At 43.4% G+C, this 15,886-nt stretch overlaps 1 protein-coding gene across 4 annotated transcripts in view; it reads left to right on the top strand.

Annotated features, from left to right (window-relative positions):
• Positions 1-15,886, top strand: part of glra1 (glycine receptor, alpha 1) — a 135,159-nt gene that overhangs the window by 96,060 nt on the left and 23,213 nt on the right. For all 4 annotated transcript variants that reach the window (XM_085182943.1, XM_085182955.1, XM_085182964.1 and 1 more), the window contains 2 exons: positions 6,033-6,247; positions 12,958-13,104. In XM_085182943.1, the coding sequence (XP_085039069.1) occupies positions 6,033-6,247; positions 12,958-13,104 (362 nt within the window). The remainder of the gene's footprint in view (positions 1-6,032; positions 6,248-12,957; positions 13,105-15,886) is intronic.

The raw sequence follows: 15,886 nt of genomic DNA, 5'->3' as shown, positions 1-15,886 counted from the left end.
TAGCAGACATTCCTAAAACTAAAACTCTGAACGAGGACCTGACAGAATCTTCCCCTTTAGCATAGCTGTCTTCACCGTTAAATTGCCTTAACTGTTCAGGAACAATGCATTTTCACTTTTGATATTTCCACATTTGCAGTTTATAGAGGCAGACAGGAAACAGCGAAGCAGGTAGAGCGCAGTTAAGGAAATGCGAGCCAATCAGAATGAGTTCTGAGCAGGTGTTTAAAACAGGTTGCAGGTTGGTTTTTGTGATCGATACGAGTTTTGAAATATTTAAAGAGCGGGCGTACTGGTTCTTCTTTGTTGGGGTGTCTCTGATTCTCAGTCAGGCCGAGAAGACGGAGCGTGACGTAGTACAGAAACATGTAAACCTACATACATGCCACCTTTGTTGCAGGGGATGAGTCAATTTACAGATTTAAACACACACACATGAATGGTGTGAGTTCATGTACAGTGTTAAGTACAGCAGACACACACACATCTTCCACACAGTGAGATATGGGCCCGGCTGAATAATTTCAATCTTCTTATCAGATAGAAAATATGGACAGCACTTAAAAGCTCTGAAGTGTATCACAGCTATAAATCAAGTCCACCCCCCTCCTCCTCCTGCTGTCGTCATTCTCTTCTTCCCTCTTGTATCTTCCACTCCTCCTCATCCCTCTCTCCTCTCGCTCTATCCTCAAGTTTCTCCGACTTTCCACTTGACATGCTTCTTCTCCTCGGTCACTCCCTCCTTTCACTCTTCCTCTCCTCCTCTCTCCAGTCTTTTAGGGTTAACTCTAACTGATGAGGCCACCATGCATTGATCGTCTTTGATTAAATGGATCTTCGGCCATCTCGCTCTCTGTGGTTTATTATGAGACCCAGTGTGCTCATTACATTACAGAGAGGCAGAGGGACATGGTTACTGTTGCTACAGTGCTGCAATGCAAATAAACCCACTGCAGTCTGCATTTTAAATGCTAGAATTTCAGATTTGAAAATAATGTTTAACCTTTAACAGACCATATATAACAACCAGCCTGTTTACCATTTACTGCCATCCAGAGATGAAAACCAAAGCATTACAGCTATTACTGTTGGGACCCCGGCGTGGCTAACTAGCATAACCATAATGCTTAGCATACCATTACTTATCCATCCATCTTCTACTGCTCATCTGGGTCCGGGTCCCAGGGGCAGCAGACTTAGCAGAGGGGCACAGCACTAGGACATCCTGAAACACCTCATGTCAGAGACAAGGCATCCTGGTCAGTGTGGAGAAGCAGCAGATATCCTATGGAAGGTGTATCTACACAGAGCTCATGGTAGCATGTGAGGACAGCAGATTAACCATTAAGGCTTTAGTTTCACACTCAGCTTCACCACAGCACACCAGTACAACCAGTCCACATCACCACAGAAAATAAACCTTTACATTTGATTTACAAGTTGTGCTAACAAAAATGTTTAATTAGCTAACTTCAGGTGTCGGTAAGGTATCACAGAGGCATTCAAACTGATATTAGATGATGTCTCTGTATGTGTTTACAAGCAAAGACACTTTTCAGATGATAAGGGTTAGGGTTAGGGAAAATATTCCCAAATCTCGTGCAGTGATGTGGTGATGTGGACTGGCTGTACTGGTCTGCTGTGGTGAAGAGAGAGCCGAGTGTGGAAGTAAAGCTGTGCTGCTATGCTGCTGTGACCAAAAGAATGAGATACAAGTGCAGCAGACTCACTGTGAGCCAGTTTTGACAGGATTGGACAGATAACTGGTCTCAATGATCCTGTTTGTTGGAGTCAGTTTTTACTGCAGGAAACCACAAAAACAGCAGCTTCACAGTTTTGCTGTTGATTTCAAACATTTCATTTAAGAATTGTTATGATGAACTTACAATAAGAGGTTTGTCATGGAAACGAATCATGTCACATCTGTCAAATCAGTTCTGATGATGTTTCATCTGGACACACCTTCTTCTTCCCGAGACTCCGTCAATGTCAAACCCAGAAAATGTAGTTTGCTCTCACGAACAGTAGAAATGAATGCAGTGTTCATCTATGATCTACAGTGAGAGTGGACCGCATCTTTTTCTGGAACAAAGCACCACACGTCAGATAACTGAGTGAAAATATAACCTTGATAAAAAAAAACACAAACAGGAACCGAGACCGAAATTTCTCAACTTTTAAGGGTGTTTGCTTCCAGGTTTGTACAAAGTAAGGATGATGTCAGAAATAATGTCATGAATACTTTTTTATTTATTCCAAATAAACTCCAGACTGCCTCCTGTAAACAGAAAAAGATGAATGACTGTCTCATGTAAAACCAGACTGACTCTGTGATTTTTGAGATCAGGCCTCTGGGGGGGTTCTCGCCATCTGCTGTAGGATTTACACGTTTTCTTGTGTCTGCAGAAGCTTCTTTCTGTCGGGCTCTATGTTCGGGACCACAGTGATGCTGCACAATGAATTCTTATAAGCATCTAAAAATCTAAAGTGCCTAAAACTAAAGCACAGTGTGTACTTGTACTGCTGTGCAGTCTAGTACAGCATGAGCAAAGGGATTAGGAGAAGTAGGTCCTGACTCTGTTCTTCCTAATCTCTGCACTCCCTTTTCACGGTAGCATGCTGTGAGCATAAACATCCAGAGCTTCCCCTCAAAAGGATGAGCAGTGCTTCTGGCAGGTACAACAAGGGAAACGCATCAGCAGGCTTTTAACAGCACACTGCTTGTAGTGCGCTGACTTAAGAAGGCAACAAAGTCAAGTTAAAGTGCTGCTTTGTGAGGCGATGTGGGACAAAAACATCCAGTTCACGGTCCTACGTTTCGACAAAGACAAATTCATTTTTCTACACAGACACAACAAGCGTGCCGGAGAAACACTCAGACGGATAAGATGGACGTGACTGTTTGATCACTGATTTATGAAGATGTGTCCAACTCTGAGCCTCCTGAATGAGTGAAAAAAGGCAGAGTGCTTGTGCCTGTTGGGGAATAATAGAGTGGGTCATGATTGTGGGAGTTATTCACAGATGTACTTTTCCAAAACCAACAATCCAGCAAACTGGCCTGCTTCAGTCAGCATTTAGACAGATGTACAGAGAAGAAAATGCAAACGTCTCAATGGAGCCGTCTTCATTTGGAGTGGAACCATCTGAGAGTACGCACCGTTACTCCCCATAGTTAAATAATTAGTGCTTTCCCTCCTCTGTCATACAGTTGTCGGGTTTCGGCTGACCGCTTTAGCCTTTTATAAAATAAAACTGAACAGCCAAAAGCAGCAGGACGCTGCAGGACATAAAGCTCATGTAAAGATGAGCACAACGCTGATGCAGCCGTTATAACAGCTGTGTCTTCAGTGCAGCTGACATGAAGCTTGGCTCAGGTCACCAGATACTTTCAGAGCATCTTTTCTTTACACTTTAAACTCCAGAGGTGACCTCCAGGCTGCAAATGAAGCTAGCAGCTGCAATTCCTCTACCTTCCACTAGAGGCTCCAGCAGTGAGTCAGTCTCCATAGACTCCCATGTTGAACCTTTGCAGCAGAAATAAGCATGTTTACAGCCTAATGCTGTTTTTGTCTTTATAGATAATTTCTTTCATCACGACACCTGCAGAGGGGCAGAACTCACCTGTTTAACTTGGACGTAAACAGGATATTTTGAATATTTTTATTGAGCTGCTGGTCTTGATAAACCTGATTATTCCTGGTTGTGTTTAGCTGCTGATGGATTCGTGTGTTAAACACAATGCCTCATCTTCTCTTTCTTAGACTAAAATAAACTGTGCACTTTGTCCTCTTAGAGTGATGAAAAACACTGCTGTGCTGTGAAGATGGAAATGATTCGCTCCTCTTCACACTCTGTGAGTGGCAGGCTGAATCCCAAACCTCCTCCTGGGTTTGTTTTCAGATATACCACATGTTTGGCTTCCTTTGATATTTGGCGAGCCCCCGTACGTCTCTCTGATTTTCTGCTTTGGCTTAGCGTGAGCGCTGAAGGAAGATGACATTTTGTCTCAAAGACGTCAGCATCGTCTCTGTGGCTCATCCTTTTTTCAGTCTGAGAGCTCCTTCCTTCCTTCTCTTACTCTCCCCCTCACTCTTGTTTCCTTGCTTCCTCCAATCTGTGCTTGTTGTTCTTTTAATTTACCCTCCGTCTCATCATTTCCACCTGTTCTTCAAGGAGATGTGCCTTTGCCATTGTTTAATGTGCCCTTTCAAATGAAGATAATCGAGAATTCAGTAACACTCTTTGGTGATAATGGAACCGCACTGCCTCGGGGAAACTGATAAAAGAACATTTTGCTTTTGTTTAAACATTGACCAGCGTCGTTTCTTTTTCCTGGAATCAGCGCTGTGTGCTTTATGTGTTGCAAGTTCAATCATTCTCCAAATGAGATTTCCGTGTGAAAATAGAACACCTACCGACACAAAATGACTGGCTCCATGAATATAAAGCTGTGGAGAGAAAATCTTATGTGTGTCGTAAGCCATCTCATTAAAAACCAAACCAGTTGCTTTAAAAAATGCTAAAGATAAGGACAGCAAAAATGGGCACTGTTACTTTTACATGCCATGATCTGTGACCACCATCTCTTGCTCTGAAACTGAACTCAGGGCTCGTGGTTAATTTGGTGATTCTTTGGGTTTTCTCTCTGTTATTGACACAGAACTTAAAGTTAATTGCTTAATTCCATAATCCCTGATGACGCCGATGTTTAAACTGCACCATGCACTGCCCATCTGCAAGCCACTTTGCAACCCACCTCCTCCCTCTGAAACACACTGAAGTAGAATACACGAGACAAGGTTGCAGGACTCTTCACAACGATAAAGAAGATGATTAGTGTTGTGAGAGAGTGTACTTAATAATCAGGCCCCATCTTATCTTAATGACCTTATAGTACCATATCACTCCATTTGACCACTAAGGGGTGGCTGTAGCTCAGGCGGTAGAGCAGGTCATCTACTGATCGAAAGGTTGGTGGTTCAATTCCTGGCTTCCCCTAGTCTGCATGCCAAATATCCTTGGGCAAGATATTAACCCCAAATTGCTCTCTGGTGCATCCATCAGAGTGTGAATGTTACTTAGAAAGCACTTACAACAATGTGCTTGTACGAATGGGTGAATGCACAAGTTGTGTAAAGCGCTTTGAGTGCTTAGAAGAGTAGAAAACCGCTATATAAGAACCAGTCCATTTACCATCACTTTGCTCTCACACTGCAGGCTTACTTGTTGTTCCTAGAGTATTTAAAAGTAGAATGGGAGGCCGAGCCTTCAGTTTTCAGGCCCCTCTTCTGTGGAACCAGCTTCCAGTTTGGATTCGGGAGGCAGACGCTATTTCTACTTTTAAGATTAGACTTCCCTGACCACCCTGGCATCTTTCCTGCATGCGCCCTCACATCAACAGCACGAGCTAAAGGGTCCACACAGTTCTATAAAATACAACACCAGTGGGTTTTGATGTGTTAGTATGTGATCAGCTGAGACAACAATGTGTTAATAGTAAATAAGCTGGTGTGCTCACTCAAAGCAACAGTAACAGGACATTTGTCACCCTCACCCTTCTCTTTCTTCTCATTCGACAGGACGAGCCCAAAGAAACTGCGTTCCTTTCTCATATCTTCTGCTCTCTCTGTTGTCTCATATCTATCATATTGTCTGGGGGCGATCGTGAGTTGGGAGTTCGCCTTGTAATCGGAAGGTTGCCGGTTCGAGCCCCGGCTTGGACAGTCTCGGTCGTTGTGTTCTTGGGCAAGACAATTCACCCGTTGCCTACTGGTGGTGGTCAGAGGGCCCGGTGGCGCCAGTGTCCGGCAGCCTCGCCTCTGTCAGTGCGCCCCAGGGTGGCTGTGGCTACAATGTAGCTTGCCATCACCAGTGTGTGAATGGGTGGATGACTGGATATGTAAAGCGCTTTGGGGTCCTTAGGGACTAGTAAAGCGCTATATAAATACAGGCCATTTACCATTTACCATATCTCTTCGCCCACAAACTCCGACCTCATCAAAGACACTTCTTTGTCTCCCACCTCCCAGGTAAATTCACCTGTATCGAGGCTCGTTTCCACCTGGAGCGTCAGATGGGTTACTACCTGATCCAGATGTACATCCCCTCTCTGCTCATAGTCATCCTGTCCTGGGTTTCCTTCTGGATCAACATGGACGCCGCACCTGCCCGGGTGGGCCTGGGCATCACCACCGTGCTGACCATGACCACGCAGAGCTCCGGTTCAAGAGCCTCTCTGCCCAAGGTGAGGACAAATCACTCGTTATTGTAGTCTGCTTGGACTTCATAAACATACCTTATTTCTAATTCATTTATTCCTGGACTCTTAGAGAGCAGCTTTGCATGACTCACAGTTTAAAATAATCCTTTCTCAGTGCTTGTCTGAAATGAGCTGTTTTAGCTCCTCCCCCTTACAATGACCTTCCATCTGATTGGCTCCCCCTCCCAAATGGAAGGTATTAACAGCAGGACGGTGCAGCTTTTACTCTCATAGCCAGGTGCCTGAGAATATAATAATATCATATAAGGATATCATACAGAGCTACGAGTAGAAAGAAACTGTAACGCTCGAGGTTTTGGCTCATTATTGGAAACTGGAACAGCAGACAGGAAATAAGAAACAGCAGAACGGAGCCACGTTAAAGGTTTGTATTCCTTAACCCTGTAACATTTCACAGGGTTGTGTGATTTTTTGAGACCTCTGTGTCATTAATTATTATTTTTCCCTAAAAACTGCAAAAATACATAAAAATAAAAATAAATAAAAACATTTAAAAAAAACCCCATAAAACTCCTATATCAAGACTTTTATTCATATGATAGCTTGTAATGATAAGATACAAGAAAGCCACAGGATAATTACAGAATTAGCTATTTTATGCCTTTTATGATCCAGTCCAGTGTTTATAATAAGCTTATCTTCTACTGCTTCTTCTTCAGTACTTAGCTTTGTATAAAGACAGAAACAAAATCATCTTATTCCTGTGATGAACTTTCAGGTTTGAGCTGATAGTTTATCCGTAAGCTTATTTTCACATCTGTTGACTTTTACCTTTACAGATATTGCTTTTCATCCGTCACACCCCAAAAACACCAAAACAAAGTAAAATATGAAGCAATGGCAGGAAGAATTTGTATCTATGACGTGCCGTTTAATGACAGATGTCTTTTCATCCCTGTTGGAAGGAAGGCCTACAGCTTTTTCTGATAATTAAGGGACATAAATGACAGAGGCAGTGACAAAGACGATGTAGACAGAGAGGAATTAATTGCAGAAAAGTTGGAATGAAGGGAAAAGATAAATCAATGGGAGGGAAAGAAAAATTTCCTTTTCCCTGACAAATTAGAGACAGATTGGAGGGAAGACGAGAGGCAGACAGATGGAGGGATGAAAGAAGGAAGAATTTAAAAAAAGACCTTTAACAAAGAAGGTTCAAGGAGACAAAAATGGAGACAATATGTTTTAGAAAGCAAGAGGAATCTTTTACTGTCAGGGATTTTCAGATTAAAGTGAAAAAATGGTCAGGGTCTGCGTGAGCTAGTAGGATTGTATAATTACGTCCAGGAAAGCTGTAATCCCCAACACAAACACACACACACACACATATACACACTCTGTTTGTTGACATTAGGTGCTTCATGCGCTCTAAAAATTGAACAAGTGAACCATGATTCCTCTGCAGTTCAGCTGTCACAATAATGATCACACAGCACAGCTGAGCTTAGGTGGGCATGCTGCTCCCTCTCTCACACACACACAGACACACAGTGTTCTGTGAGTGTTCTCACAGTGTTCTGTGTGCGATTGATAGCAGACACACACACACACATATGGCTCTCTTCAGATGTTTCTGCTGCAGCTTGTCAGATCAGAGCAGATGGAAGTGGACACGAGGCGAGATCTCTGCTCAGCTGATCATGCTGTCCACATACAGCACGGTACACACACAGTATGACTCTCTCCACATCTACTTATCGTACCATTATTGGGACACATGTTGTCGTACCCTCTAAGCTCCAGCCACAGACCTGGGGCAGCTGCAGTTCACCTGTAGCAGTGGACTTGTGCTTTTATGATTCCTGCCTTTCAGAGAGGGGCTGACTTCACCGATTCAGATCAGGGCGCTCTCATCTCAGGGCTGCAGATCCTTTTTGTGAGAAAGTACAGACGTCGCAGAAATATGCAGACGTTTCCTTCGGTGCTGCTGCTGCCAGGATACAAACAGCGGCTATGAGCGTTACGGCCCCAACCGAAAGACAAGGAACCAGGAGACGTGGGGTCGGCGTAAGCTTCTCAGCAAAACTGTTTGCACGCCTCTGTCTCCACGTCTTCACTTTTATTTCCTTTGCCTTCACTCCCTCTCTGCTCAGTTAGTTTTAAGCCCCTGAAAAATGTCTGATCAGGTTTAGGAACAGCTTGAATACATAATAACCCAGCGTGTTGTGAGATGTGTGTTTAAATTTCTGAACAAGCATCCCTCTGTGGGGAGCCAGGGCCGAGACCTCAGTACCAGGTTATGAAAACTTTGAGCCCCTTCTCTGACACATCAGGGATGATAACTGGCTGTGTGGAAACTACATCCTTCTTTAGTATTTATGATGATATTTATTTTCTGTCTCTCAGTGAAGAAAGGATCGATGCATTGATCTTCTGACAGGGAGCTCAGTTGCGTGTTGCTGCATGCATGAACAGCCGATGCCCCGTCAGAAACCTTCAGTCCAGTCGTGACTCGATGCTGAGGAAGCCCCTCTCAGAGTTCTCAGAGTGCTTCTGAGTCAGCAGAACTGTGCTGGAAATCTGAACAGGTGAAGGATGACTGCAGGGAGATCTGTTATTAATCCAAAGTTTAATGTCAACTTTGGTGAAATTAAAAAAGAAGGATGGTCAGATTAGCTTACATTACAGATTAGCACAGAAAAAAACATCATCTGCTCAGTACTGAAAAATGATCTATCCATCCATCATTCCCACATTTTCCCGTTCCATGCATGTTGTGTTCCACTAGCCCACTTCTCAGTTTGTCCTCTCATCCTGAAGACTTGATATGGAGCTTGCTGATCGGGCCACATATGAACCGGTATGCTTCAGTTATCTGTCGCTTTTATTAGGATGAGGTTAGCCTGGAGACATTTTGTAGATGCGTGAAAGGATTGAAACTCCAATCTGTTGTTCCCAAGTGTTCACACTAGACTATCCAGCTACTCTACTCACGTGCCCCAAACAATTTCCAAGCTACCCCATGCCTTGAATCCCTCTGTGAGTGGGTCACACAAAGACGGGTAGAAGCTAGGCGTCGCCTCCACCCACACGGGTTACGTCAGCAGTACATCACTGTGCTGTGCTGACCACGTTCCTCTCACGCTGATGTCACAGCAATGGAGGGTGCTATCTGGGCCAAAACAACCATGTCTGATGCCTGAGTTTTAGGCTCCTGTGGATTATTCTTACACACATTTTTACCTCATTATTTCAACCTGTGGAATCATTCAATGCAATATGATTATGGCAGAAAATAAGGGAAAATCCCCCCTTAGTATTCCAGACACTTGCTCAGTCTGTCAGCACTTTCAGCTCACGGCTCGCCACTTCTTCTTCTTCTTCTTTTTTGATCGTTGCCCTGTGAAGCATGAGTACAGTAACGCCGCCTAAGCTGCTCAGCAGGTCACTACTGCTCAGTTTGTCTGTCAGGAGCTTTCAGCCTCACACAGATCATACTGCAGCACCGAGCTAACAGTCGCCTGTGGACTCAGTAAAAACACACGAGTCACTCTCAGGATGTAGAGCGTGAGTTTGGTGCCAGATTTCATAGCTAAGCACAGTCTGCGAGAGCTAATTTGAGAAATCTGTACCAGCAGCATAAGGAAAACTGTGGTCACTCATAACGCTTCATGTTGGCAGTAAAACAAAAACAGCATCAGGAAATAAAGTGTTGTCCAACAGTGTGGTGCAGCCTCTCTCTCTCCATCTGCTTCATTTACCTCGCTTAATGCTCTGCCTTCCCAGAATCAGCACCAGAGAAGGCACTATTTTAGAGAAGGGGTCATTCAAAACCTTCGTTTACTTCTGGATCTGCACAAGTTTATGAACATAACCATACAGTCCAAAATAAAGCAGCACAGGAACCAAAGCTGACCTCTAAAATCGTCCATGCTGATTTTATGAGCATGTATGAAAAGGTAACGTGTGTGCTGGGCAGGATTTGAAGATTGTTTCTACTGCTTCACACAAAGGAGGAAAGGCTTCTTTCAGTGCCTGTGAAATCATTTTTGTGGGAGAGTTATCCCCGTCTCTCTGGCTGGATGACCATCACCACTGAGCGTGCCCACTGAGCGTTGAGGCCTCTCGGCAGCTCGGGGAGGGAGTCGCTCAGGCGTTCGAAGATAAACGTTTTCATGAACGGCACAAACGAGCACGAATCACAGCGAGGTCGAGCGGCGATGATAAGCACTCTGTGTTTGTGTAAAGTGATCCAAAGTCATAGTTTAATTGGATTTTAAACGGCTGATTGTGGGCTTCCTCTCTGCGAGACGGACCAGGTTCTCCCTCTCAGGCTGCACGCTGTAATTGCGTTTGGAGATGAAGAGTTGTAATGACAGGCCGGGCGAATGCACTCGAATAAAGGTACTTGGCGGGTAGATAGCAATCATACAATGATCCAACCAGACTTCATTTAGCCCGTGTTATCTAGACAGTCCTCGCCCTGGCCGTCTTGCTGTAATTTCACCGGTTCTGTGAGCTAGTTGGGCCCAGTGTTGTGTTTTACGTGCACCTGGCTGTGCATGCAGTCAGGTAAATTTAATAATGTAGTGAAAGCACCTCGTAGTCTAAGCTCAAGACAGTGGAAATACCTTTACATGTATGCCTTTACTGCGATAAAGATACAGAGCATCACTCATTCCTGTGCACTCAGATATTGCAGACCAATGTATAAATGAGTACAGATTATCAGACCACTATGAAATTAAAGTATTTTAATGTATTTGGATGCTTAGATTATTTTACTTTTGCACACAGAAATCAAATTATTTTGCAAAAAACAAAAACTACCAGGGTAATGATTACCTCTGAAGCTAACAGTCCATTTAGCTGGATAACAGCCTGCAGTCATCTACTGCAGTCTTCACTCCTCTCCTCAGTAATCCCAGCCTGTTCTTCATGTAAGAACCTCTCGGGCTCCTCCAGATGTGAGGATCTTCTGGTGTGGACCTTTTTCTCCAGTTCGGCCCACATTCAGGGCTTTGTGCAGGCCAGTCATGTAACGCTCACTTTGGTCTTCTGGAGGTCGTTCTTCACCAGGAGCGACATATGTTTTGGGTCGTTGTTGCGTTGGAAGACAAAGTGATGACTCAGGCCCAGTTTAGACTGACTGTGAGCGTCAGTGATTCTGTTTCTCAGGTCTGGACTGGTGATGCTCAGTTACAGCTTGAACCCTGCTCAAGTTTTTATACCAAGTGTAAACTGGAAGATAACCGTCAGTTTGAACTGGATTTTACAGCTTTGAGTGTTACAGAGTTAAAGCACATCATTGCACAGTAGTGCTTTGTGCTGTGTCTCAATGAAAAAGTCAGTTTTTCAGGAGTAATAATATTCACCCTGTTCACTGTTGTTTTTTCTGAAATCATTCTGTTATTGTGTGCAAACTGGAAACATTTATGCTTTCTGAAGGAAACCAGTATGTTTATAAAATCCTTTTCCTCTGTTAAAAAGCACTTCGCCAAAATCTGCACATTTCATTGGGGAAACAGATTATTTGGTTGACCCTTTAGAGTGACCAGAGGAAGCTCTATAAGAACAGCGTATTGCTTCAACAATAGCTTACACTGATCGGTAACACTGACTAAAGTCCCAGTGCCCTGCTGCCAGATAAAAACATACACCAACCATAACGTGACTGCCATAATTCAGTTCAGTTTTATTTATACAGCGCCAAATACAAGCGACAACAACAGTCACCTCAAGGCGCTTTATCCTGTAAGGTAGACCCTACAATAATACATACAGAGAAAAACCCAACAATCATATGACCCCCTATGAGCAAGCACTTTGGCGACAGTGGGAAGGAAAAACTCCCTTTTAACAAGAAGAAACCTCCGACAGAGCCAGGCTCAGGGAGGGGCGACTGGTTGGGGTGAGAGAAGGAAGACATGATAAAAGACATGCTGTGGAAGATAACTCTGAATATTAACGGCCCCACAAATTGTTGCAGTCTTTGATTTAACCTCCTAAGACCCGAAGTCTTCCGTAGCATGCCTTTTTAATTTCTCTTTGATCTTTGGGCATATTGGGACCCGATGAATGTAAAAGCAAATAATTACCAGATTTTTTTTTTACCTGATTTTTGTTTCTAAAAGAGATGAGATCCACATATGAGGGTATTCGTTTAAAATTTTGATAGAACAGTGGCAGTATATTGTCCTCGTAAGTGGATATCAGGCCCCTGTAGGGCAAGATTTAGTATTTTGGTCTAGACAACCCAAATGTGATGTCCACATATGTGGATGGCAGGTCCTAGGAGGTTAAATACACACTGTCACCCATCAGTCAGTGAACATCTGTTGTGAAACCTCGAGTTTCACAACAGATGCTGAAAATAAAAAATAATGTATTTGTTCCCACATATATCATGTGATTTATGCACTCATTGTACTGTACTTATCTGCATCAGTTACAGCAATAAATGTTCCTTTATGAACGCTTATTTTCATGTCGCAGGAGCATCATTTGGTGTAAATTGGTCATTTGAGAAAACATTTGGAGTTTAAAGTCATGAACTGAAAATGAAGCCGACTTTACAAACTTTCTCTAATCGACTGCCTCCAGCCTCAAACCAAACAGGGTGAAATGATCTTTAGATGCTCGTTAGATTTTATTAGGGTTTCTTTTTTTTATCAGCAAGTCAGACACGACGCACAGAGACCCTCTGACGGACTCTTCTTTCCCGTCTCCACTAACAGGTGTCGTACGTAAAAGCCATCGATATCTGGATGGCCGTCTGTCTGCTGTTTGTGTTCTCGGCCCTGCTCGAGTACGCTGCCGTCAACTTCATCGCCCGCCAGCACAAGGAGCTGCTGCGCTTCAGACGGAGGCGACGACACATGAAGGTGAGCCGCCTTGAGCGTCCATGGCATGGCCTCACCTTTAAATTCATGCATTTTTACATCTCCGCACCGAGTCTGTCCTTCATGCAGAACTCTGATGAGTTATATTCAAGAATTAGAATTTGTTCATATCACAGAGGTGTCTCTGAATAATCATAAAATGAATACGAATCATTTTGGGCTTCTGCTTTTTGTTCTTCACCTGATTTGGATTAACCGAAAGGGATCTTTGGAGAGGAAATAGGAAACCAAAGTTGTTTTATTGATGGTCAGTTATTTCACCAGTCCCAACACGAACCGAAGCACGAGATAAACTAATAGTTTAGATCCACAAATGTGCAGTTTTTACAGGTAAAAATGGAAACTCACTTTCAACGCAAGAAAACAGTGTGTGTGTGTGTGTGTGTGTGTGTGTGTGTGTCTGTGTGTGTCTGTGAGAACACCAAAATCCCAGCTCTCCTCCATCCTCAGGCCTTCTGAAAAATTCACGCCGTGTTTGATATTAGCTTTTTCGCAGGCAACGCTCGTCATCACCGGGCAGAAACACAAAGCATCAATGTTTGATGGGCAGAGAGCCGAGAATGATTAAAGGCTGAGCCGCGGAGCAAACACAGACGAGGCTCATAATGGATCCACGATGTAAAAGAGAAGAAAGCACACATTAAAAAAGAAACTCTGCTCAGCTCTCAAACTTTTGTTTGTGGAAATGCAGCAGTCAGAACAAACAGTGCCGAGTGTGCTGCAGGGTTTTTGTGTGTTTGTGACATCACGTCCTTTTCATCCAGGTAGTCTTGAAAAAAATCACCCCAGCGTGTTTCATTGATTTCTGCTCAAATTAAACACGTGTGGTCAATAATCAGTCAGGAAACCACATCCTCTGCTTACAGATGTTCATAGACAGATGTTCCATTAGTTAATCTGAAGAAAGTCAAACCTTTAACAAGTATGCTAACAAACATTACAGACGTGAGGCTTTTCTGTATTTTTGTTTTTGATTTATTAAAACAGTAAGCCACGTAGAATAAACAAACTATTGTTTATTTTTACGTCTGAGTATTAATCCATCCATTCACAGCTTCCTGGTGTTGTTAAAAAATAAAATGTTGAGCTCTTGTAGGAAGTGACACGTACAAAATCTGCCCCAGGAGCTGGCTACGATTTGGGAGAGCCTGTTAAAAACATACAACACTGATTAGATGTTTTTATCACTAAGAGGTGGATAATCACATCAGCAGCCTTCGTCTTTCTTTGTTCTGACATCACTGTGAAGTCAAAAACAAATAACTCCCAAAACAGCCTCCATTTTCTCATTAACTGTCAAACTGCCTAAAAACATCTCTTCTGATGAAACGAGTGGAGACCTGAAAATGTGTCGCTTTATTTAATTCCTCAACACTGTTTTTGGATATTTGGTTAAAATGACAACGCACAAAGTCAAATTTCCCCCGGAGGACAGTTCAGACGTATCGGAGCCTTTCTTTCTTCTTTGCCTTCTTTCTGCTACTTTCTTAGGTTAGCTTTTATCTTTGCAGCATTTAATCAATCAATCCTATATGTCCAGTTGGATTTATCAGCGCCCGGCTGCTGTATTGAATAAAGAGTAAAGCTGTCAGGCCTGCGGGGAGCTGAAGTGCTGCTTGACAGTGAAACTGGTGGTTTGTGTGGGTGAAGGGCAGGGAAACGCAAACGCCCACAAGAAATGCAACATCGTGCCTGCAGTAAACAATCCATACAGCGCCCTTTGTGTGTGTGTGAGAGAGAGAGATTGTATCGTTATAGCTGGTGAGCATGCATGAATGCATCCGTGGGGGCTGTCGTGCATTTTGCTGTGTTTGTGCTCGCTACTCCTGGAGCCGCCTGATTGAGTCTGACATGCTTTAGCGTGTGAGCGTGCGGTCATGTATTTATGAGGACCTTGTGTCCTCGCGGGGTGACGGAGGTCCTGCCCAGTGAGGCCGTTGCATTGTAGACATAAGATCAAGATTAGACTGTCAGTTTCAGAATGAATGTAATCACGATTTAGGCTGGACATGCAGAAAAAGGCGGGTTTAAGAAGTTTGCATTAAAAAAAGTTAATGTTATTAGTGATCATTATTATTAATACTAAAGAGCCTTAATGCATGTTTTTGTGGGTCGGTTCAGTTTTATTTAAATACCACCAAATAACAACAATAGTCGCCTCAGTCGCCTTGTGCTGTAGAATAAAGGTCCTACGGTAATACAGAGAAAACCCAACAATCAGACGAACACCTATGAGCAAGTGCTCGGCAACAGAGGGAGGCAACTCCCTTTTAACAGGAAGAAACCTCCAGCAGAACCAGGCTCATGGAGGGGTGGCCATTTGCTGTGAAGGGTTGGGGGTGGGGGGATTCAATTCAATTCAGTTTTATTTATATAGCGCCAAATTACAACAACAGTTGCCTCGAGGCGATTTATATTGTAAGGTAGATCCTATAACAATACATACAGAGAAAAACCCAACAATAATATGACCCCCTATGAGCAATCACTTTGGGGTTCAGGGAGGGGCGCCCATCTGCTCTGAAGGGTTGGGGGTGAGGGAATGAAGACAGGACCTTGAAAAGATAAGATGACCTGAAGTGGGCCTGTTGTGTATTTCCTTGTTTTTTTTAATCATGTACCGACTGTTCTACAGGTTTCCAATGATAAAGCTTCTGTTTGAGTCTACATCCCTAAAGTTTTTCATTCTGATGAAAGTCTGCAGGGGTCATGTAAATCCATTAAAAACCATCATCGAGACCAGCACTCGTTTTTCCTACAGATT

This window comes from Neolamprologus multifasciatus, chromosome 2 (assembly GCF_963576455.1).
Source record: "Neolamprologus multifasciatus chromosome 2, fNeoMul1.2, whole genome shotgun sequence".
NCBI classification, from domain to species: domain Eukaryota; kingdom Metazoa; phylum Chordata; class Actinopteri; order Cichliformes; family Cichlidae; genus Neolamprologus; species Neolamprologus multifasciatus.
The sequence above is the reverse complement of the archived record's forward strand: the minus strand, read 5'-3'. Positions and strand labels throughout refer to the sequence as shown.